Source organism: Podarcis melisellensis (assembly GCF_964234715.1).
Source record: "Podarcis melisellensis genome assembly, chromosome: 1".
NCBI classification, from domain to species: Eukaryota; Metazoa; Chordata; class Lepidosauria; order Squamata; family Lacertidae; genus Podarcis; species Podarcis melisellensis.
The window spans coordinates 116,488,509-116,513,939 of NC_138528.1; the positions used below are offsets into that span (position 1 = coordinate 116,488,509).

General features: G+C 45.0%; 1 protein-coding gene across 1 annotated transcript; it reads right to left on the minus strand.

Moving 5' to 3' along the window:
- Positions 1-23,048, minus strand: GORASP2 (golgi reassembly stacking protein 2). The gene is made up of 10 exons (XM_081890382.1): positions 22,758-23,048; positions 12,913-12,993; positions 10,845-11,048; positions 9,444-9,530; positions 8,935-9,065; positions 6,971-7,103; positions 6,600-6,720; positions 5,982-6,059; positions 4,139-4,249; positions 1-1,128 (listed from the first exon to the last, which is right to left on the minus strand). Exons 1-10 carry the CDS (start codon positions 22,818-22,820, stop codon positions 764-766), a joined length of 1,374 nt encoding a protein of 457 aa, XP_081746508.1. The 5' UTR covers positions 22,821-23,048; the 3' UTR covers positions 1-763.
- Positions 23,049-25,431: the final 2,383 nt, after the last annotated feature.

A 25,431-nucleotide genomic window follows, 5' to 3' on the forward strand; every position in this document is an offset into this window, starting at 1 on the left:
TAAAATTCTCAGAATTTATTGCCATTATGTAAGCTCTCTCCATACAACTATTTTTGTTTTTACAAAAGTCAAAGTTCCACCCCTCCTCCCTTTGAGCTATGTCCAATGTTAACGGGAGCATTTTCCTTCTGATTTCTTCAAAACGCCTTTCGACAGTGGGCTTTATAAAGCAAAGCAGCGGAGGTTAAGGGGTAAGGGCTGGCAGAAGCTCAACAGAAAGTCTGTGTACAGGCAGGTTTAAAATGATGCTGAATTGACAAGTCGCACTCTGTGACATTTTTAATATAAACAGCTTTAGTTCAAAGGACTTTATAGAGCTAAAATGTACAACCTGGACAAAAGACCTCTGTCCTCTCACAATTCTTGCAAAGTACAAGAATAATGGTTCTCAAATGCCACAAGCATGAACTGCTTCTTCATTTTTACAGAAGCAAAACTTGGAGGCAGGGGGGAGAAGCAAGGAGGCCTACAGAATTCAGATTAGATTTTTTAAAAAATACCTCAATTTTTGGCAGTTGAGGTCTGCATATTCTTCTACCTTGATAATTTTTGTTTTGTTTTGTTTTAAATAGAAGCACCTCCTTCCCATCTCCTCATCCCCACACCAAGCTCCCTGTAAAAACCCCAGACCCTTAGTATATTTACAGGAAACCTAACTGCAAAATACAAACTAGCATGAAATTAATGGTAGTTTGCATTTCTTTTAATATTTATCCCACAGCTGAATAAATACACCAAGCCTGACCCAACTAAACATTTGAAGTTATGATGATTCAGAAGCCGCTGCCTCCGTCACCAAGGATGCTGGTTTTTCATTGAATGTGGATGACCCATCCCCTCGGTCATCAGGAGTGGACGCCATGGCAGCAGGAGCACTGAGAGGAGGAGTGGTAGTAGCCATCGTCGTTGCAGTAATAAGAGGAGGAGGAGTATCCAGGATAAATGTGGAGATTTGTTCCACGCCTACTGTAGTGCCCGGATTAACAGGTAAGCTCCCTATCTGAGGAGCGGAGGATAGTAGATCTGCAGGCCGGGTAGACACCTCAGTCACCATTGGAAACTGCGCGAGAAATTCTGGTGAGATTCCAGAAAGGTTTAGGGAAGGCAAGGAAGGAAGCGGTGGCAAACCTAAGAACGTGGAAAGGCAAAAAACAGATCACACACACACATTTTACACTAGGATATTATATGCATACACATTTCCTCCCTTAGCTTATGAAACAGATACAGTGGTACCTCAGGTTACAGACTCCGCTAACCCAGAGGTTAAGAACTTTGCTTCAGGATGAGAACAGAAATTGTGCGCTGGTGGCAGTGGGAGGCCCCATTAGCTAAAGTGGTACCTCAGGTTAAGAACGGACCTCCAGAACAAATGAAGTACTTAACCCGAGGTACCACTGTACTTAATTCGTTCTGGAGGTCTGTTCTTAAGTACAGTGGTACCTCGGGTTAAGTACTTAATTTGTGCTGGAGGTCCGTTCTTAACCTGAAACTGTTCTTAACCTGAGATACCACTTTAGCTAATGGGGCCTCCTGTTGCTGCCGCACCGTCCAAGCATGATTTCTGTTCTCATCCTGAAGCAAAGTTCTTAACCCGAGGTACTATTTCTGGGTTAGCGGAGTCTGTAACCTGACGCATAAGTAACCTGAGGTACCACTGTATTCTAAATGGCAGAACATATTTAAAATGAATATTGCATGCCGAGAGCATTCAAAGCACTTTGCATGTTAGTAGTAATTAGGCCTGGGCAATGTAGTTGACACATCGCCCAAGGCCGGTTTGGGAGCCAGAGTGTGATGGTGCCTTCGTCTGGCGGCAGATCACCAGGTGTGTGTGTGTGTGTGCTTGCCTGCAACTCCCACTGGGCGCTGGCAGCAGAGGGACGCGGTCGCGCCCGGTGGGAGGAGTGAGCAGCATCAGTCCCGGCCCCACGAGGTGCCATGGTGAAATTGCCGCTGCTCCTGCTGAGGCAGTTTCACCCCGGCCCCTCGCAGTTTGTTCCTCCCTCTGCTTTTCAACACTGTGATGTTGGCCTGGTGGTACATTGCAATGCTGAAAAGCTGACATTGCCCAGCCTAGTATTAATCCTTACAGCGATGTGGTATCATCCCCAATGTTGGAGATAGGTGGCGCATGGATGCCATGCACACAAGCAAAACCAGGCTTAATTGAGGCGACCTGCCAATGTGAAATTTTGGGGCGGGGTTCTTTTGCTTCACAGCTTGGTCCCCTAGCCCTTTTACTGAACTAGACATCTACCATCCTATACAGAGATGGTCCTGTCTCTTAACCCCATGCTGCATAAACTGTAGTCAAAATCTGCCATCGTATGGAAGAGCAGCTTTCCCCCCCGCACACAGATACTTTGTGTGAGAAGGCTTCAACTTTACGCCAAAGACATTCCTATACAGATTTCACATTCCCTTTTGCGGCTCATGAGGTGCAAGTGAACAAACGACCATTAGCCCTCGTAAGTAGAGTAACGTGCAAACAGTTTATCCACAACTCTCCTTTTCACACAATGACTAGAAAGCAAGACTGACTCTTTTTTTCCTGCTTCAGCACAATACAGAGTGCACAGGTCATACTCTGTTTCCAGTAAATGTGGCCTAACTGGTTATGATTCACAATACACAAAAGTGTCACACCTAGTCCAGTTCTAGAAGATTTTTTTTTTTAAACTGTATGGTTGTTTTCTATCATTCCCCAGCCAGGCACCCCCAAATTCAGCCCTCCAGATGTTTTGGGACTGCAATTCCCACCATCCCTGACCACGTTAGCTAGGGATGATTGGAGTTGTAGTCCCAAAACAGCTGAAGGGCCAAGTTTTGGGGTGCCTGCTATATGTCAACAGAAACTGTATTCAACTAAACATCAGTTTCTATTCTTTAAAATGTGCTTCCTGAATAGGTTAGCCTTTTAATCAGTGCAATTCTTGCCTTCAATAATACGCTTATTGCACAGGGTGAGAATGGTGACTTTTGATCTTTCCTAGAGTCCAAATCCAACCCAAGTGGTCAATATTAACATTCACAAACATGTAAAGTCTGTACGCATTTTTTTTTGCTCCAGCTTTTTCCTCTCTCCCAAACCGCCATTTCAGATCACTGCTATGTTCAGGGCTATGAAAACTCTGTACACAAGGAAAGAAATCAAACAGCGATTTTAACCATTTTTCATTAATAGGTCCAGTTTTGCTAGAGGGCGATGTGGCGTCCAACCCACTGGTTGCTTTTTTTTTTAGCAACCCTGCTGTCTTTCTGTGATTTTGGCAGGCATTGCCTGCACACTTTCAAACATATGTACTAGAAGCTTGAACTTTGTTTTAAGAAAGGAAGTCTGAGGTTTTCAGGAAGCTGAACTCTGCACCTCATGCTGCATAAACTGTAGTCAGGACCGCCTCTCCTGGTATGCCCCGCAGAGGAATAATCATAGTTTAGAGGTCCTGGGCCCTAAGGAAGTCATATTATCCTCCACCAGGGCCAGGGCCTTCTCAGTGATGGCTCCGACCTGGTGGAATGCTCTGTCCCATGAGACCAGGGCCCTGCAGGATTTAACTTCCTTCCACAGGGCCTGTAAGACGGAGCTATTCCGTCTGGCTTTCAATTCGAACTTAGCCCTTTTGTATTCCCTTTCCTTCCCTCCCCCCCCCTTTTTACGAAGATTACCCGCCCTGGGATCCCACAGCTAATTCTCCCCTGGTCTCCTCGCTGGCCCAAATAGGACTAATTTAGCCAACTAGCCCTAGTGATCACCTAATGTTTATTGGATGGATTTCCCCCCTAAATTGATTTTTGAATTCTAAATTTATTGTTATTCACATTTTATACTGTATTTTATGCTGTTTTTTGTTGCATCAATTAAGTGTTTTAAATTTGCTGTTAGCTTCCCTGAGCCCGGTTTACTGAACCGGGAAGGGCGGGGTATAAATAAAAATTTATTATTATGACTGTATTTATTATCCTGCTTTTTCTGAACTCTTTGCAGAACTGTGGACTGTCTTCATATCAAATGTCACGACCTATGCTCACTGCACTTCAGGCTGTGCGGTGGTGAGCTGAAAGCACTGTATAACTGTACCGTACTTGTTAAGATTTGCTTTATCAAAAGCCAATAAACAAGTCTGCAGAAACTTACCAGGATGTCCTATGTCTGCTAATCCAGGACCAGGAATTAAGTGTGGGGCAGGTAAGTTAAGGTTTGGGATATTACCCAGGTTGGGAAGTCCAGTGGGTAATGGCATCAGTCCTAAAAATTGTATGGGGAAGGAGAAAGGGAAATGAATAACCAGGTACAGTATAGCCATTAAGATTTCAAAAGCTTGCCAAATCAGATTCAAGGCAGAGCAAAAACCCAAACTTTACGAGACTGAATTTACGTGTCCAAAAGTCACTGGGTCAAAGGAAGCATGTTCAGTGAATACATTCTCAACTGGATCAGGAACCACGTGGAGCTCAACAAAGATGGCTGCTTCAAGGGATGAGTGTTTCTTTGAGGGGCTATACTAAAACCTCCCCCACTGGTTCTCGCAAACAGGCAATTGGTGCTGTCTGAGTTGACAACCTCAACTATCTGACGGAGATGTGGTGCTGCAGATGCACATAAAAAGCCAACGTGTATCTGTGCATCAGCTTAACAAGCAGTGTGCGAATCTGTCTACCATGGAAACAGCTGCATTCTGGGAAAAATTTTTGCTGGATGACGTCTGTGTGAATGTTATACATACTGTTGTAACTCATGTCGGGAAGGTACCGTATTTTTTGCTCTATAAGACTCACTTTTCCCCTCCTAAAAAGTAAGAGGAAATGTGTGTGCGTCTTATGGAGCGAATGCAGGCTGCACAGCTATCCCAGAAGCCAGAACAGCAAGATGGATTGCTGTTTTCACTGCGCAGTGATCCCTCTTGCTGTTCTGGCTTCTGAGATTCAGAATATTTTTTTCTTGTTTTCCTCCTCCAAAAACTACGTGCACCTTGTGGTCTGGTGCGTCTTATAGAGCAAGAAATACGGTAGTTTCCTTTGTGGCTATTGGAAAATTATGTGCATAGGCTAACAAACAAAATCAAGGGGTAACGGTGTACAAGCCACACAGTTCTGACTTCCAGCTAAAGCTTGATGGATGGCAATGTGGTCCTGGCCTTCTCCGTAGCAACATCTCCCCTCGTGCAATTCCCTGTATTTTAGAGTTTTTAAACAACAGATTTTATCTTTTTATGAATTCAAAAATTTAAACACATTGCAGGAGCACCAGGAACATTTCCTTCAAAAGCCAGTTAAATGTTCTTACAAGCCGTGCTTCACTGCAGACCCGTGTAAGACAGCAACTTTTAATTGGGCCTAAATGGTGGAGCAGCTAAAGCTTTTCCTCATCAGTCGGTAGGTGCCACTATTAAGTGGTGTGACTGTGCTTAAGGGCCTTCATATTTTTTTGGTTATTCTGGTTCTGGCATGTTGGTGAATATCAAATGAAAATATTTATTTTCCTATTTCTGAAAATCAAATCAAATATTACCATATTTATTAAAAACAGGCTCTTATTAAAATTATAATTTTGCATTTCCCAGCACCTCAAAAAGGTGCCTATAATGCGGCAATATGCAAATGTACATACATTTAATTAAAATCATATATTGGGTTACTGCTCTGATTTTTTAGAAATATTGTGGGCATCACCGGCATTAAATTAGAATCAGTATACCTCTAGCCCATGGATGTGAAAACCCGTACATTTCAAACTACAATTGTAGAGGGGGAGGAGATAACCTCAAATTTAACCACCTATATTTGCCAATTAGAGCACTGGCAGAATTAGTGATGGCAATACACTTGCGGTTTGAAGTTCTAGTACAGCCTCTGCCTACCTGCAGTGGACAATTTCCATTAGGTTGGAGAAGGTTGTATTTAATGCACCGAACAAGGAAAAACCCACACACTTGCGCCTCTTGAAAGGATTGCTTCATTTTCATTGTGTTACCACTTACCTGGCAAAGTTACTGCTGGGTTAACTGGAGGAAGACTCTGACTTGACTGGGGAGGCAATAATGGTACTGTAGGAACACCTAAAGGGGAAAAAAGGCCAACTTTTTAAATCTAGAATGCCATCTAGATTATACCAGACAAAACTATTTGTCTATCCAGCCTAGCATCATCTGCTTCAGAACTCTCTGAGGTTACAAGCAGAGGACTGTCCTATCACCTACATCAGGCATGGGCAAACTCCAGCCCTCCAGATGTTCGGGACTACAATTCCCATCATCCCTAGCTCACAGGACCAGTGGTCAGGGATGATAGGAATTGTAGTCCCAAACATCTGGAGGGCCAGAGTTTGCCTATGCCTGACCTACATGATTTCTGCACATTGCTCCCTGTTCTTTCACTGAATTCCACCTACGGGAATCAGGATCCCACCTTTCGTGAAGAACAGTTCCATTCCGCAGCCCCAGGAATGTCCCACTTTGCAATGTCTTGGCACAAAGGTTCGCAAGGTCTTGGGTCGTTGCTTTTTACCCCACGGATCTTGAGTAATTGGAACAATAAACTAAGCTCATCTCTGCTTGCTCTTTCATTCGGAAATATCCTGACGACATAAAAAGACAAACCTGTATTGAGCACGTTAGGGACGCCAGGAGTCGAGCTAATGGAAAGCCCAGTCAGAGCCTGTTCGGTTCCTGTGGTTCCAGGTGGTAATGAAGGTGGAGGGTTCACTGAAGACAGCTGAACCTTATTGAAAACAAACAAAAGACGCCATGTTGTAGAATTGCTGCTTTAGTGGGATTCCCAAGACCATAAAACTCTCAGTAAGGATTCAGCTTCAAGAGAGCAATAGCAAATGTATATACTTGGAAAGGGACATGCAACTGTGTCTCTGCAGTATCACATTTTACACTGATCCTGCAGGGATGGAAATCTGACACATCTGTTAAGGGCTGGAGTGCAAGTTACAAAAATAAAATAAATCGCTGCAACTCACTTCTGTAAAGCCATCTTTGAGTGGGGTAATAGGTGAACTAGACAACTGTCCTGGAAGAGAAATCTTCTTTCCCTCTTCAAAAGGGCGCGTCGGTATTCGATGCAAGTAACCATAGCCAATGCCACAACCGAGGCTTTTAAAATAGAAACATGTAAGGTATTAGAAAGTACAAAACAAGGTGCTTTAACCTTTACCAAAGAGTTGCTGCTTTGGAAATATACATGGTGCTTTGTCAGGATTCAACTCTAAGTAGATCTAGTTCATTTATGAAGCTGTGGCACGATGTATGTTTGCCATTGCAAGCCATAGCTAATTCAGTGGCTGCTCCTCCAAGCCAAGTTCTCAAAGAGACATATAAAAGACAAGATGGTAAAACAATACGAAAAACTGTTAACACTAAAAAGAATGACTAATGGCAACTGAATGTCTGGGTGTAAAGCAGCTCTTGACCTGAGCTAGGAGCCAGATGCAGATAGGTAGCCGTGTTGGTCTGCCATAGTCAAAACAAAAAAAATCCTTCCAGTAGCACCTTAAAGACCAACTAAGTTAGTTCTTGGTATGAGCTTTCGTGTGCATGCACACTTCTTCAGATACGTATCATACCAAGAACTAACTTAGTTGGTCTTTAAGGTGCTACTGGAAGGAATTTTTTTGTTTAGGAGCCAGATGAACAGCCTTCTATAGACAAGGCCTTCTCAGTGGTGACACCCCATCTCTTGCCATTGCTTGCCTAATCTCAAATGACCCGGGGAATCTGAAGGAGGACCTCTATTGCAAATCTGTAATGCATGGGTAGCTTCTTGTGGAAGAAAGCAGTTACTGAGGTCCGCAAGCTATGTATTCAATGATTAACTGAGAGACAAGATTATTGAAATGAAGCACATGCATACACCCATTACCGTGGTACCTCTAGTTACGAACTTAATTCGTTCTGGAGGTTAACCTGAAACTGTTCTTAACTAGAGGCGTGCTTTCGCTAATGGGGCCTCGTGCTGCCGGCGCACGATTTCCGTTCTCATCCTGGGGCAAAGTTCTCAACTCGAGGTAACTCTTCCAAGTTAGCGGAGTTTGTAACTCGAGGTACCACTGTATATGAAATGCTGTTGTACAATTAAAAAGGGACCCCTGACCATTAGTCCAGTCATGACTGACTGGGGGTTGCAGCGCTCATCTCGCTTTATTGGCCGAGGGAGCCGGTGTACAGCTTCCAGGTCATGTGGCCAGCATGACTAAGCTGTTTCTGGCGAACCAGAGCAGCACACGGAAACACCGTTTACCTTCCCGCCGGAGTGGTACCTATTTATCTACTTGCACTTTGACGTGCTTTCGAACTGCTAGGTTGGCAGGAGCAGGGACTGAGCAACGGGAGCTCACCCCGTCGTGGGGATTCGAACCACCGACCTTCTGATCAGCAAGTCCTAGGCTCTGTGGTTTAACCCACAGCGCCACCCGCGTCTCGTTGTACAATTACAAGAGTTATAAATCGCCCTACCATTTTGTCTCCGTTTGGCTCAATATACAATCCCCTTTCCAAGTTAGATATCCCAGAGTATCCAGATACCACAAGCGATTGCCAAGCTATCTGTTAACCCAATATGCGGGGGGGGGGGGAACCCTATTATTACATTATCTTCAATGTACATGAAATATGTGTTAATAAGTGTTTAATAAATGGAAGGGCGTGGGTATCCCCTCAATCACTCATGTTTCTATACATTAATCCAGGGAGAAATTCTGGAGCATATGAGAAATTTTGCTATACAGCAGATTCGTGCACCTGCTCTTTCCTTCCACAATTGTCATGGCACACCTTGGTCTATATACAGACAGCTGTGGGGAAAAGGTGTTGGGCGCCTCAGTGCTCTGCCACCTCAAGCAGAGGACAGAACTGCACACCTATGCAACAAGTGTTCACTTAGCATGGAAACAATCCAGAATATTATTTTTCTATTAAGTCAGCTTACCTTCCTTCTCCACCCCAGGCAGAGTTTGGGGTAATGACCACTTCTCGACAATTATCAGTATCTGTGTTGTATACGTAAAGTTTTAATGGTTTGGCTTCATGAGTTTCAATAAGGGAGAATAAATCCTCGGACTGGAAGGAGAGAAAAAACAAACGGTAATTTTTCTTTGACATAAGCTAGTGCCCTCAATATCTTAGGTCTACTACGGCTCTTCTAAACCCACTAAGCAATGCTCTATATTCCGAAGTTGAGAACTGAGCCTGCCGTTTATGCGGAAATGGAGACTGGAATGTTGCAAAGCCGCAGAATGAATCTCCTCGGGAGTTTGTGCCAGCTCCACACAATTACAGTGAAAGAGCAAATTTCGAATTCCCAAGTTATTTATATCTACTCAAAGGGAAAGATCTGTACTGCAGGACACAGGGCAATCCTGAAACCATTCTCAGAACGACTTTCGAGTTTAAAAATGCCCCCGCCCTGGTTCTTTAATAAATGAAATATGTACTTACCTCATTCATGACAGTGTCTGCACCAATGATGTAGTCACTATGAGGTCTGAGACCTGCAAGAGCAGCAGGTGAGTTGGATTCAACTTCCTGGTTTCAAGACATAAAATTGAGAGAAGCAGTAGAAGTTAAAACTAAAGTCAGAAAAGTTACAGAAGGCACCACCAATCTTTGGTTAAAAAACAAGAAAACCAAAACTTCAGACCGATTATGTGGGGTTTTTTGGGGTGTGGAGTCCTCCCTTCTCCATTTTCCACTCAAACTTCCTGGGCAACCTCTGGCTCACAAGTTAATGGTGCCCTTCAGTTCATGCAAAGGTGTGTGGGGGGGAAACCCCTCTGTTTGAAATGTATTTTACTAAAAATGCATCCTAGACCTGCTCTGGGCACTGATCTGTTGCCATTGCTCGCCCAGTTATCCAACAAGATTTGCTACACTGTCCTTAGCAGTAACGAGAAAAATGGGCACATGCAGGGTATAAAAAGCTGCCCAAATATACAGAACCGTGACAGCAACTGAAAGCCGTATGCACATAGACCTCTGCATGTGGAACCACACATGGGCAGCACACTCCGTTTGCTGAAATGATGTACAGTGGTACCTCGGGTTAAGTACTTAATTCATTCCGGAGGTCCGTTCTTAACCTGAAACTGTTCTTAACCTGAAGACCATTTTAGTTAATGGTGCCTCCTGCTGCCACCGCGCTGCCAGAGCACGATTTCTGTTCTAATCCTGAAGCAAAGTTCTTAACCTGAAGCACTATTTCTGGGTTAGCGGAGTCTGTAACCTGAAGCGTATGTAAGCTGAAGTGTATGTAACCCGAGGTACCACTGTATTGTTATTGGTTGCTTGCACACAGTCTTTGCCCACAAGAACTGCACATGGAAACCTCATTTCAGCTCAGATACAGTCTGCTTGACCTGGATGTGCATTAAACCAAAGGATGAAAATCCTACTGGCTTTGACGACCAATAATTTCACTCAGTGAAGAAATAATTCAAGGAAATGGGCCTAATTTAGAGAAAACTGTTGCATGACACTCCAACTTCCTCTAGGACTTGTGCAAACTCCCTCTGGACTGCTCCAACAGCAATCCTACTTGCTATTAAAAATGTGTAAATCCCGTTAGAACTAGAAGCATCTGCGCATCCTGATTTGCAGGGAGTTATGTTTGCAAGTAAGCAAGCGCTCTGTTACTGAGCCACAGAGAGAGCCAGGGTTCAGTAGTAAAGCACACACATCCTTTTACATGCCAAGGGTCAGGGGTTCAAACCCTGGAGTAGGAGCGGGAGAGACTCCCTGCAGAGCTGCTACCAGCAGACAATTTTGAGCCAAGAATGTCCTCTTGCCTGACTTTCTCTATGGCAGCATGATGTAGAAAAGCATCTACCTGCTTCTACTTACCAACACATGCCACACATTCTCGTTGGCCCCGTCAAAGCTGCAGAAACGAATGCTGACTCCCAGTAGGCCTTGCCCACCCCAGAGGTTGCTGGGAGTTACCGATGTCTCTCTGAGCTCCAGGGTTTTGCTGCTGTATACGAGCATCTTCACGGGCTTCTCCACATTCGCTTTCAACAGATCCTTGAGCGTGTCATTGTCTTTGTTCTAGGAAAGGCATATAGGTATTGTTTTCAGAGTTCCTTTGCAATTACATTCTTTGCTGTAGCGGCATATAAGCACTTTAAAGTTTCAGGTTGAAAAATTATAGAGAGAAAAAAATGATTTTTTAAAAACACATTTGGCCATTGGAATCCTTGCTCACGACAGCAATGTGGAGTCTAGCTCAATGTCATGAAAAATGATGGGACATCTGCGCAACCGGGGAACTCTGTGGCACGACAAAAAACATACTAGGGCAAATATTTAGAACTGAAAGGGCAGGATACTTCTATGTTCTTTGCTGCTGATGGGATTTTAAGAACTCAGTCCTCTAATTAAAAGGTTTCTTTTTGGACTGCAATCAGTCCTCTTAAAGTTTTGTCAATTCAAATTCTCAAGTTCATGCTCTGAGCTTGAATGAGGTAAAGATAAAGGTAAAGGGACCCCTGACCATTAGGTCCAGTCGTGGCCGACTCTGGGGTTGCGGTGCTCATCTCGCTTTATTGGCCGAGGGTGCCAGCATACAGCTTCCGGGTCATGTGGCCAGCATGACTAAGCTGCTTCTGGCAAACCAGAGCAGCGCATGGAAACGCCGTTTACCTTCCCTCCGGAGTGGTACCTATTTATCTATTTGCACTTTGATGTGCTTTTGAACTGCTAGGTTGGCAGGAGCAGGGACCGAGCAATGGGAGCTCACCCCATCGCGGGGATTCGAACCGCTGACCTTCTGATCGGCAAGTCCTAGGCTCTGTGGTTTAACCCACAGCGCCACCCGCATCCCTTGAATGAGGTAGATGGCCACAAAAGTTGTGCTCTGGCGACAAAAATATTGGGTTGGATCTAGACTAAATTAGATGAAGTCCCATTGGCTTTGAAAGGACAAGCCATGATTCTAGCTGTAATGATTTCAAAAGGATTTAAGTGCAGTTAAGTGTGGAGCCAGTCAATTCTCCCGGTTTTGAAGACAGCTATTATTTAATTTGTATGCTTTGTTGTGCTTTACATTAAAGACATAATACAATATGTACAAAGAAGTCCTAATTGAATATTTGGTGTCATTAAAAAAATACCCGACTTAACATTACTGGAAGGGAGATGAAGTGGTAATACTGGTTATGTTACAAAGTAAGTAAGATATCATAAGTTCATCTTCTATATCTGTTGTACCCGCACAAATTCTTGGCTGCTAATTATTCCCAATATCCTTCATTTCAGCTTCCCTGCTTCTTCCTGCAACTTTCACTGGTATTTTGAAAATGAAACTGGGATACTTCAGTTCTGCTTGTCTCTTCCTCTCCAGAAGGCATAGGGAAAAAATCCACAGAACCACTGTCTTTCAATCAGACACCCCAACTTTGTTCTAATACAGGCTTCCTCAAACTCGGCCCTCCAGATGTTTTGAGACTACAATTCCCATCATCCCTGACCACTGGGTCCTGGGAGCTAGGGATCATGCGAGTTGCAGGTCAAAAACATCTGGAGGGCCGAGTTTGAGAAAGTCTGTTCTGATATAATCATAAGAAAGGTTCCAGGGCAGGAGCATAGGAACCAAAAATATATTCTTTCATCAATGACCCATTGTTATGGATTTATGCCTGGAGTGATGCGCTTCTGTTGGCTACTCCAATTCGAAAGCCATGGAGAGCCTAAAATAGCTAACATAATTTGAACCTCACTCAAAAATACTTTTAAGGTGGATCATGGCCTTTTTTTTTTATTATTGCGAGGAGCTCTCCCTGGACCAAATCCAGCAAAAAACATAAAATATATATTATCAGGTTGTAAAGTTAAGAGAATTGATTTCTGGTTCTCAGATATGCACCCTACAAGGCTAAAACCCACGGCAACTTTAATTCAGAAATTAACTTACCAGTCTTGAACCATTAATTGAAACAATGAAATCAAAGAATGGCTCCAGTCCAGCTCTATGTCCTGGTGAATTTTCTTGCACCTGCAAAAACAAACACATTACAAGAAAAATTAGGAAGACAATTCAATGGGTTTGAGAGCCAGTGGAAAAAGCCTGAAATTTCCAGCCAGGGACCCCATAAGGCAGTCACTAGATTGCTGGAAAAACCACAGATGTAAATGCCCACCACTCTTTCTCATGTCAAACCCTTCTTCCCAGGCATCCGGTATTAAAGGATACTTCACCTCAACAGAGCAGGCAGCAAGAAATCCAGCCTCTATTGTTTGTTAGAAAGTATGGCTGACTACCAAGCCCGGCCAAAATGTACGGTTCCCTATTCTCAAGCCACCAATGTCACAGCGACCTTCGTAAATCCAGAATTGGAGATGGCAGCTCAAGGATATTGGCAGCCTTTGAAAACCAGCTCTAATTAACTTTTAAAGAAACATGGTGTGTGCTGTGCCTCTTCTGTCATCAGGCCCTGACAAAAAGTTACAGTACTGTAAATTAAAGTAGTGCAAACAAAATACAGAAGGGTGTTGGTATTTTGTGTGCCACACTACAAACTGTAGAATCCATTACACCCCACGGAGTCTTTTAAAAATAAAGAACAAGCGTCCCTCAAGTGAATAGCTGTTTGTAGCAAAGGAAGGCAATCTCAGGGAACTTCCTAGGGTCAGGAAGCAGAAAAATTAAAAGCAAAGATGGACCCAAATAATTCATTTTGCCAACCCACCGTGTATGCAGGAATGACAGGACAAGGCTGGCTTGCAGGTTAGTCTATTCTGGGTAGATTATTTTTAAATCTCACAATTCAATGAAGCAGTTAAGGGACAAGACTAGCAAAATACTGACCTTAATTAGACTGAGCAAAGTGTTGCCCAGAGAACATTTTCAATCGAAAAACAAAGGGATCTAATAGGGATAGCAAAATGTTCCCTGAAAAATGGACAAAAGCTTACTTTCAAAGTGTTGGTGCTGAAAGCCCTAAACGGCCTCAGACCAGTATACCTGAAGGAGCGTCTCTACCTCCATTGTTCTGCTCGGACACTGAGGTCCAGCTCCGAGGGCCTTCTGGTGGTTCCCTCACTGCGATAAGTGAGGTTACAGGGAACCAGGCAGAGGGCCTTCTAAGTGGTGGCCCTGTGGAACGCCCTCCCATCAGATGTCAAGGAAATAAACAACTATCTGACATTTAGAAGACATCTGAAGGCAGCCCTGGTTAGGGAAGTTTTTAATGTTTGATCTTTTATCACTTTTATTGGTATTATTAATATACAGTTGGGAGCCGCCCAGAGTGCTTGGGGAAACCCAGCCAGATGGGCAGGGTATAAATAACATCATATTATTATTATTATTATTATTATTATTATTATTATTATTATTACTACTACTACTACTACTACTACTACTTTGCTGGTTTACCTGCTATTACTCAAAAGTAGCTTCATTAATACTGGCTGCATGATGATATCCCCCAACCACTAGGAAGTCTGCTTGGGCTTTTGAAATTTCTCCAGATATTTCTGACATACTTTCAAGCCTATCTTCACAACAAATTCTGTTAGGAATGACAAGCTGGTAAAGTGGATTTATTTACATATCTGTCTTAAAGATGTTTTCTTAAGAGGCAGATCTATTAATTTCAATGCGACTGTGTTAGAGCTTTAGGGTTTTTAACTGCTATGCATCTAGAATGTGAGAATTTGGAGTTCAGTTCAAGCTACTCAAGTTACCACCTTCAAAAAGCTTTTAAAAGGAATTTTCCAGAACATCTATCAGCTGCAAAACGCTGAAGAGAGATTTTTTTTTTTGAGGTGCAGAGGAAGTTGAGTGTAATAAAATGTTTCAACAAAATATCTGCAGTAAAGGCAATTCTTCAGTTAGTACCATGAAAATTTATTGTCAAATTGCTTTAAAAATATATTAAAATATTATAGGATTCCAATGAACACTTTCAGAAACAATCTATTTTTTCAGGGGAAAAGGCTTTGTAAGTGAATTGATCCAGTGGTTACAAGAAAATAAATCACCTATACTGAGCAGTGATCCCCCGCCCCACCAGTACAGCTAGTCAATGGTTTTAGCTTATTTTATAACCATTCCTTTCTAGACCAGTTGTAACAGAAGGGCTGATGAAAAAGCAAACAAACAAACCAACACAAAAACTTGCATTAATGTACTTCTTCTAAACCTCTTCAGCATAAAATCACTTTACATGCAAGAAACCTGAAGCCGTTATTTTTCCCTACCGTTAAGTAATATTGCAAAATCAATATAGAATATACACATCACTTTTTAACTACCACAAGCAGGTCTTATGAGGACCTCTGGTTGCTTCACTATTCCATTTGCAAAGTGCAGATATGCATATATTTCAATACTGTACAAGACTGTATGTGCAGGAATTAAATATTGCATACAAGCTAAATATTCTGCAACGACTTCTTCCAGTTCCTCCCAAGTTTAACAAGTTTTATTCCTAGCTTGCCAAATAAAAACTTGTTTTAAGTTCAGGCTTTGGTGGACCTCCAGAGAAAAGCATCAAAGGTAGAACATACACATGCTCTCTCTGAAAATCAGCTCCTTGCTCAGCAGGAAGCTGGTACACATTCTGCAAGCATGGATGGAACAGCCTTCCAAACAGCTTACCCCAGTTATACCTATTTTAGATGTCTATTGGGACAAAAAGTGGAAAATCACTCACTAAACAGGACGGGCAAAGAGTAAAAAGGTAAAGGATGCCTGACAGTTAAGTCCAGTCATGAATGACTCCGGGGTTGCGGCGCTCATCTCACTTTACTGGCCGAGGGAGCAGACGTTTGTCCCCAGACAGTTTTTCCGGATCATGTGGCCAGCATGACTAAGCCGCTTCTGGCGAAACCAGAGCAGGCACAGAAACGCCGTTTACCTTCCCGCTGGAGCGGTACCTATTTATCTACTTGCACTCTGATGTGCTTTTGAACTGCTAGGTTGGCAGGAGCAGGGACCGAGCAAAGGGAGCTCACCCCATCGCGAGGATTCGAACTGGCAAGCCCTAGGCTCAGTGGTTTAGACCACAGCGCCAACCGCATCCTGGTACTCCTGGTTAATGCCATGACTGAGATTCCAGAGCAACTGAGCTGTGAGCTCCATCTGATATGACAAGAGTAAGAACTGCTGAACTCCTTCCATCCACTTTACAGTAACATTTCCTTTTAAGAGTGCCACTGCAAGAAATGAAGCCTCTCCACAGAGCTGAGCTGGAGGTACCATATTAATGCCATATCAATCCATAACTTCACTCAGCAGCTTCACAAACAGGAAACAGTAAAGGATGAGCCTCCCCTTTCTGTCCTGACCAAGTCTTATAGCTGATTCCCAGGCACTAACTGGAACCTCACTGCCAAGTATGAACCTCACTTGTTTAAGCAGAAGCAAAAATTGCCTTCCAGGTTCTACTGTGTTGTTAATGTTTCAGTCTATGAAACTTTGGTAATGTCTATTCAGTTGCTGCCAATTTCTAAGCAAAAGCACTCCAGATCTGGAGCTGGAAAGCAGCAGTTGGGAGAACGTCCAGCTTCTGACTCTCAGGGAGATGCTGACAATCGAGAGCACAAAAGACATGGCGCCACCTCGCAGCTTTCCTGCAACACACCTCTTCGTACAGTATGAGTGCTGCAACCCCATAGTTGCTTTTGACTGGACTTAACTGTCCAGGGGTCCTTTACCTTTTACCATATTGTAGAAATATGTACAACTAGCAGGGCTAAGAAGTTACTTCTGATAATTTCTGCGATAAAACACAAAATCAGATTTAGTGTCTTAAAGAAAACAAGTAATGTGTTCAAGAACACGTTCAATAATGTTCAGTAATGCATCAAGATTGCAGGCAAGAATTCACCTGATAAGTCCCCTCAGCAGAAGCCTTGAACAAGAACTTCCGTTTGCGCAATGGGGTTCTCCCCTCCCAGGTCCCACTGGCTTGGCAGATTTATGGGTCTGGATAACCCCTGGAACAGTGTGAAGGGGTAGGAGAGTTATGGCAAGCAAAAATGCTTATGCCAATGAATAGTGCAATACTGAATTCCTCCCCTTTTCTTTGCCGGAGGGAAAATAATTAAAGAATGCTATCATCTGGAACAAAATGTAATATTTTAACAACATATGTCCATATGAAAGAAATCAGATGAACATCAGAAGCACCTTCAACAGTATACTGTAACAATAACATTCCTCAAATTATTATGCATTATAAAGGATGAAATTAAATACAGAACTATAGCCATTAGCGTCCGGCGTTAGGGCTAAAACAACACATTAAGATTACTTCTTGCTATCTCAAGGGCTCAGGGCAAATTATAAGAGACCCTTCTCACTTCATTCTAAGGAGGCGATGATATGCATTAGGTAGTAACCAAAGTGGCTTGCTCATATCTCAGGCAAGGCTATGAACCTAGTCGTTCCCCATCCACTACACCACATTAGCTCACAAACATACTGTGAGCACCTACACACGCTGGGACAAGACTCTAGGTATTACTCTTCTACAGATTCTAGGTATTACCCTTCTACAAAACAAAACTTTACTATGTGGCAAACTATTTTGGTGACTATCTACAGTACCATACAAGTCAGGCAAGAACATCTTGGTAGGGGAGATCACATCAGTAATTAAGAAGCAGCTTTCAAAATGTGACTCAATGAATGGTGAGCCATAATTTCTTTTGACAAAATGACAGGCCTTGAGATGCTGTAAACTGTCAAACAACTATCAAAGCAGGTAAACAGAAGCGCACATCCGAGTTGCTTGAATGCTTTATTTATGGTTTATTGGTGCTGTTTTAAATTTTGTTTCTGCCTACATTTCAATAGTTACATTCCCTGTACCACATATAGCTAACAAGGGACACGGATGGGACTGTGGTCTAAACACCTGAGCCTCTTGGGCCTGCTGATCGGAAGCCCAGAAGTTCAAATCTGCGGTACGGGGTGAGCTCCTGTGGCTCTGACCCAGCTTCTGCCAACCTAACAGTTCAAAAGCACACCAGTGCAAGTAGATAAATAGGTACCGCTGCGGCGGGAAGATAAAAAGGGTTTCTGTGTGCTCTGGCTTTCGTCACAGTGTTCTGTTGCGCCAGAAGCAGTTTAATCGTGCTGGCCACATGGCCTGGAAATCTGTCTGTGGACAAATGCTGGTTCACTCAGCCTGAAAAGCGAGATGAGCGCTGCACCCTATGGTCGCCTTTGACTGGATTTAACTGTCCAGGGGTCATTTACCTTTCCCATATAGCTAACAGCTATGGGTTTCTTCAGGTGGAAAGTGATTATTCCAAATATAAAAATAAATGAGTTTCTGCAGCACTGTGACATTCCTTTTAACACTTCCAGCTTTTCTTCAAGACTCAGGACAATACAGTATCAAAGAGTCATTGGTCATATTTGAGTGTGCTTTCAAACACCAAGGGTAAAATGCTATGAATACAGCACACCAACATTGCTATATAAATTATATTCATGTGCTACCAATTAACTTTTTCTGGGTTAACTGGATTGTCCACAATCAACAATGTGATTATGGCTTACCTGGTCTGCATTGGACTAGAACAGTGTTTCCCAACCTTTTTTGGGCAAAGGCACACTTGTTTCATGAAAAAAATCTCGAGGCACACCATCATTAGAAAATGTTTAAAAAATTAACTCTGTGCCTATATTGACTATATATAAAGTAACTCTCTTTAATAGGAATCAAATAAACACAAAGAAAGTATTTTATAATTACTTTATTATGAAATAGTAAGTAAACAGAAATATGAAAAATTATAAAATACTTTATTCAGTGCGCCTTTTGTCCCTCTCCTCGAAATGCTCCAACTCAATGTTCCTCCGCGGGCTGGCCATTGTAGAGCCGTGTCGCCCACACCGCAGCCCAATACAATATGAACCCTCCCCTCGCAAGCGGCAACCCCTCCACACTCCCCACCTTAAGCCTCCACACGCGCCCTGCCCAAAGAGATGCCCGCCCGCGCGCGAGGGGATCCTTTACCTCAGCATCCCGCCCCCCCCCAAAAAGGGCGGGAGACTGCGGTCCCTCAGAGGCTGGGCGTTAGGAAGAAGCAGCCGCCTTCATCCAAGCAGGAGCAGCAGCAGCTGTAGCTGTAGTAGCGCCAAGCTGTGCCGGGGACTCCGTACCCATGAGGGGAGGGAGGGGAGAGAGAGGAGAGGCAGCAGGTCGCCCTCTTAAGTCACGCGCGCAGGCACCACCACGCATCCCTCGCGCCCTCTCGCAGAGCCCCAGCTCAGCACCTCCCGCCTCGGGGACGCCCGTCATGAGCCGCTGAGAGGCCGCCAAGCCTCCAGGCTGCTCCCATTCAGCCTTAGGCGCGCGCCCGCCTCGGGAAAAGCGGTGCTGGGAGGCGGAGAGAGAGAGAGAGAGAGAGGACGCCGCTGGCCGCGTCCCACCCTCAGTCAGTCGGCTCGGAGCTACTGAGGAGAGGGAGGTGGGGACGACGGCGCGTCTGTTCCGCTCGGGGCCAGCGCGCCCCCGCCCCCTCTCCAGAATCCCCAACTAAATACGATGCGCTAAGGGAGGGGGGAGAACCCACCCACAAAGAGGGCGCCTTTCTGCAGGGCGTCTAAGGCCTCTCGCCGCCCGACTCGCGCCTCCCTCCCACGGCACACCAGGCAACGTCTCGCGGCACACTAGTGTGCCGCGGAACACCGGTTGGGAAACACTGGACTAGAACAATGAAGTAGCAAGGATCTTACAAAAGATCCTTATCTCTCTTATACTTCCTCACACAGTGAAAAATGAGTAACTGATATCTTGTAAAGTTATTCATCTTGAGATGAAACACCTGATAAATGAGCTCTACAAAGAAGCTTCAATGGAGTGAAAGTTCTGATACTGAAATCAGCCACTATTTCCAACTTTCATAGTTAGATTGAAGATAATGAACTAAAAACTGGACATTATATTTATCTTCAAATACACCGTTATTTGTGCAGGAAATAAAGCAAGATTTTCTATTATGAACAAATGCAATTTTAGAAATATAAAGATGCAACTTCTCCATTATACTCATGAAAAGAACATTCATGATGTTCACAGTGGATAATTTGAGGTCTTCATATTAGTAAACAACTAAGAAAGCGGATTAACTTTTTAATCTTCAGTGATGAATATTCACTTGTATCACCTTAATGACTAACAAATCTTTTATGGCATAAATGTCTGTGAACTATAGTCCACTTCATCAGATGCATTTTTTGAGTTACAGATATATCTATATCTATACACACAGTTTGGAGGGAATGTAAGCAATGATATCAGAACAAAATGTTATGTAGAAAGCACAGAGAGTGGTAATTACATTATTAACAGTGGACACTGTTGAAGGTTAATAACATAATCATCACCATTTGTACTTTCTGCATTTCACTTATTTCATACCAGTGTTTCCAGACGCCTAAACATACCCCAAGCATATATATACACCTGAAACTCAGGGTGACACTTTATGCAGCTAATGAAGTTGCCTGTAACCCAAAAATGCTTCTTATATCATTTTAAAAAGTGTTAGTTGTTAAGGTGCCACAATACCCTTTCTAGGGTTTTTGTTTTTTGCTGCAAGACTAATGGCTTCCCCACACTTCTGCTTGTCCTGTGGCTAGAAAGCATGGGTCCAAGAGATTTTGTGCTTGTCTCGTTCAGGTCCAAGTCACTAACAAACGTTAATTCCCCAAAAACCTATTGAGATTTATTCTGATTCAGCAGTAAACAGCGGGTTTTCCCAAGGGACAAGTGTGAGGACGAATCCTATCAAGGCTATCCCTCTGGAAAATATTAGCTTTTGACAATTCTACGAGATGTTCTTTTTGGTTCAACACATCCCCAAGAGAAGGAAGGCAGATCACGCTGGACACTTCAGAAGTATCAAGGTCATAATTTTCCTTACAGGATCTCAAGACTACAGCATCAGACACCATCTCTTTCTGAGTACAGTGGTACCTCGTGTTACATACGCTTCAGGTTACAGACTCCGCTAACCCAGAAATAGTACCTCGGGTTAAGAACTTTGCTTCAGGTTGAGAACAGAAATCGTGCAGCAGCTGCGCGGTGGCAGAGGGAGGCCCCATTAGCTAAAGCGGTGCTTCAGGTTAAGAACAGTTTCAGGTTAAGAACGGACCTCTGGAACGAATTAAGCACTTAACCCGAGGTACCACTGTATAATCATTGAACGACACCGTGAAGTTACTCAAGTGATGTAAATAAAGATATCCGACATGTAGACTATGCAGTAAAACAGAATGCATGAGTAACACAATCAAAATAGGGACCAAGGCTAGACAGAAGCAGCATATCAAAGGTGGGCTAGTTTGGGCTAAGAAAACTCTGGACTATTTAAGTATATAAATAGAAATGGTGTGGGAGATAGCACGCCATTACACTCCCAATCCAAAATGTACTCAACAAGCAGCGTGACCTGCTTCTGAAAAAGGCTATATAGGAGCAGACTGGTGGTCACTGTTCAAAGTGACTGTGCCCCAATAGTTACAGAGGTGCAGAAGGCTGGCAGGAGATTCTCTCCAAGAGAATCATCAATGGATGAGGAATTAAAATCCTGCTTGCAAGTTCTTTACCCATGTGGTCAAAGCACCAATGTGGGGTAGCATGCACAGAGTGTCCGACTAAGGCCTGGAAGACCAGGGTTCAAAACCTCTCTCTCCTCTGCCACGAAGCTCACCGGAGTGACCTCGGTGGGCCAGTCCTCTATCTCCCTGCCTTAGCCAACCTCGCAGGGTTGTTGTGAGAAGAAACCGAGGGAAGGAGGCATAGCTGTCAACTTTTCCCTTTTCTTGCGAGGAATCCTATTCGTAATAAGGGTATGTCCCTTAAAAAAAGGGAAAAGTTGACAGCTATGGAGGGTGGCAGGGAGAGAACCACTTACCAGCTTCTTAGGACTGAAGATATAATACAGTGGTACCTCGGGTTAAGAACTTAATTCGTTCCGGAGGTCCGTTCTTAACCTGAAACCGTTCTTAACCTGAAGCACCACTTTAGCTAATGGGGCCTGTCACCGCCACCGTGCTGCCAGAGCATGATTTCTCTTCTCATCCTGAAGCAAAGTTCTTAACCCGAGGTACTATTTCTGTATTAGCGGAGACTGTAACCTGAAGCGTCTGTAACCTGGAGCGTAACCCGAGGTACCACTGTAAACACAGCAACAGCGACAACGTTTCAACCCACCCAAACCCCCTTCTCTCCCCAGCAGCACGTACTCGACCATGCAGCCCAACCAAACAATCATCATCATCATAATTTTTTATTGATACCCCGCCCTCCCCAGCCAAGACCGGGCTCAGGGTGGCCCTCTCTTCCAAGTTTAAAGGAGGGCAGCTCCCCCCCCCCGCAAAAAAACCCCCACCCTGTTCTGGAAAGGCAAAGTGGAGAAACGATCAGCTTTGCAGAGGGCCGGGCTGGTGCGGCGGTGGCGGGAAAGCCATTTTTGTTCCTCTGTGTGTCTTAACCCTGGAGGGCCCAAGGAGACGATCGGCTGTGGCCACGATTCCTGCACTGTAGAGGCGGTGGGGGGTGGACTAGATGACCCTCGGACCCCCCTTCCCCAACTCTTACGAGTCTGTCCTATTATATCCTCCTCTGTCGCCCCGCTCCCAGCCAGCCAGCCAGGCCGAAGCCCACCCCACCCCCCAGTGTCTTCCTCCTGCGCGCATTCCCACGTACACGCTTCCCCCGCCCGCGCGCATTCCCACGTACACGCCTTTTCTCTCCCCCCTCCCCTTGCACGCCCAGCGCCTTCTCTTACTCGCAGGACGTGGTAGCCCTCGGTGCCCCCGCCGGGGATCTCCACGCTCTGAGAGGAGCCCATGGCTCAGGCCCGGAGGACGCTGAGGAAGCGGCGGCGGCGGCGGCTGGAGCGGGGAGGGGGCGGTTGTTCTCAGCACACACGCCCTCGCCCGGCTCCTCCTCCTCCTCCTCCTCTTCGCCGCCACCGTCACAGTATTAAGGACGTGGCACTCCGTCGGGCCGGGGCCGCCGGGTGCGCAGTTGGCTGAGGGTGGGGGGAAGGAGAAAAAGGGCACACACAGAGAGGAGGCGCCGCTGCGGCCGCTCCTGCAACAGCGCCACCTGCTGGGCGCAAGCGCGCTCGCTCTCTTTCTCACACACAGAGACACCTATGCACACCAGCAGGGCAGGAAGGAAGACGGCTCACCCGTCTCGGCCCCGCGGTTGCTTATGGGAAGTCAACCGGAAGATGAATTAAATAAAAGGGGCCGTTTCTACGGATCCCCGCGAGGGACGTAATTCTCGACAGCTGCGTCGCCGCTTCGCTCGCCGGAAAGGGGTTCTTACCGTAAAATGCCGTGGAGCGGCGCGGTTACCGTAGTTGCTGCTGCCTCCGCCGCTGTTGGCTGGGACTACTAAAGGACCATAACTAGGATCGCTTCTTTTCGATTATTCCCGTGACTTTTGTTTGGGGCTTTGTATGTGGGATGATTATTATTATTATTTGGATTTTCAGATTTTCCATAACGGAGCAAGGGACACGGATAAAGGGGGTGGGGAGAAGGGAAGAAACGTTGGTTACCAAAGCAGGGCAATGCACAACACCATTGTTGCAAAATCAGGTAAAATCAAAGCCAAGAATAGAAAAGGAGAAATGGGGAGACGTGGTCAGGTAGGCGCGGGAAGGCTCTGGCAGGGACCATATTATGCAAATCGCTCCAGCCAGGGGTGCCAGACCCCAGAAAAGTAACTTTTTCATCCGCTGCAAGACAGGAAATCTACCAGACTCCAGTAAATGCTGTTCGTGCCTTCCAGTGCTGTAAAAAGGGTTGCTTAGCCACCAATGAAGCGTGCAGGGTCTAGCCACGAGGTCCCTCCTTCAAGAACTTCGCAAAGCTCACTTTAGGATCCCAATACAGTGGTACCTCGGGTTAAGTACTTAATTCGTTCCCGAGGTCCGTTCTTAACCTGAAACTCTTCTTAACCCAGTGGCGTAGCGTGGGGGGTGCAGGGGGGCCCGGCCGCACCGGCCGCAACATCTGGGGGGTAGGGTTAGGGGGCGCAAATCCACGGGTTAGGGGGCGCAAATCCACAGGTTAAGGGGCACAAATTACTTGCCTTGCCCCGGGTTCTGACAACCCACGCTACGCCACTGTCTTAACCTAAAACACCACTTTAGCTAATGGGGCCTCCCGCTGCTGCCGCTGGAGCACGATTTCTGTTCTCATCCTGAAGCAAAGTTCTTAACCCGAGGTACTATTTCTGGGTTAGCGGAGTCTGTAACCTGAAGCGTATGTAATCCAAGGTACCACAGTAATTGTTCAGTGAAAGCCATGTCACAGACCTGATAGTCACATACCCAGTCTTAGAAATCTCCCAGGTACGTTTTGCGACCTGCGCAGGTCCAATTGCGACCACATGGAGATCTCTGATTGCCAAGCTGGCGACTGGGGAAAGCAAAAGTTGCTTAGAGAAGGATCTGAAATAGGGTCATGGCATCTCCCGCATAAACTGCTTTGGGATTTGATCTTTAAAATAGAAAGCGGTATAGAAATGAAATGAAGAATAATAATAATAATTCCACTAAACACACACACACGGCACCTAGGCAGTCCATTGTGGCGACCGTAACTAAGGTTTGGTGATTAGATTACCGTATTTTTTGCTCCATAAGACGCACCCCCCCTAAAAAGTAAGGGGAAATGTCTGTGCGTCTTATGGAGTGAATGTGCGGTCGATCGCTGGCTCCCTTTCCAGCCCCAGCCCCTTGTCCAGACCTCCATTTTTGAATGTTCTGCAGACAGAGGACATTTGTTTCCCCAGTGACATGTGATTGGCTGATTAGATTAGCTGTCTGGAAACTGTAGAAATGGCTCCCTTTCCTAAAGAAGCTGCAGAACTGTGAGTTGAACCTCATAAAACCAGGATTTTTTCCCTTTGCAAAAGAAGCTGCACAACTTTGAGCTGATCCTCAAAAAACCGGGGCTTTTCCCCTTTCCTCCTCTAAAAACTGGGTGCGTCTTATGGTTGGGTGCGTCTTATGGAGCGAAAAATACGGTATATATCTTGAGGGTCTAACACTGTAAATGACTGACTGCTCCCATGGACCAGATGTTCTCCACCTCTGAGCTAGTTTCATGGTCTGAAGGACTCCCTGGCTCCCAGTGGTGATGACCCCAGGGCCCTGATGCAATTCCTCTCATCATCATCACCATCGGCGTCTTCTCCCACTGTTAGAGGTACCTTCTCGAGATCTTACTCATGCCTGGCCAGTTCCCTAGGCATGGCGACGTTGTGGAGCACGGCACAAGTCACAACCAATTCAGGCACCTCCTCAGGGGAGCATGTTCATTGCGCATTTACTAGTGTGATGCAGGCCTGGGATTCACATCTTCACCAACCTCATTGCCCTCCCATTCACCATTCTAGAAGCACGGGTGTGCCCTATGGTATGTTCCGTAGGACCAGGGACC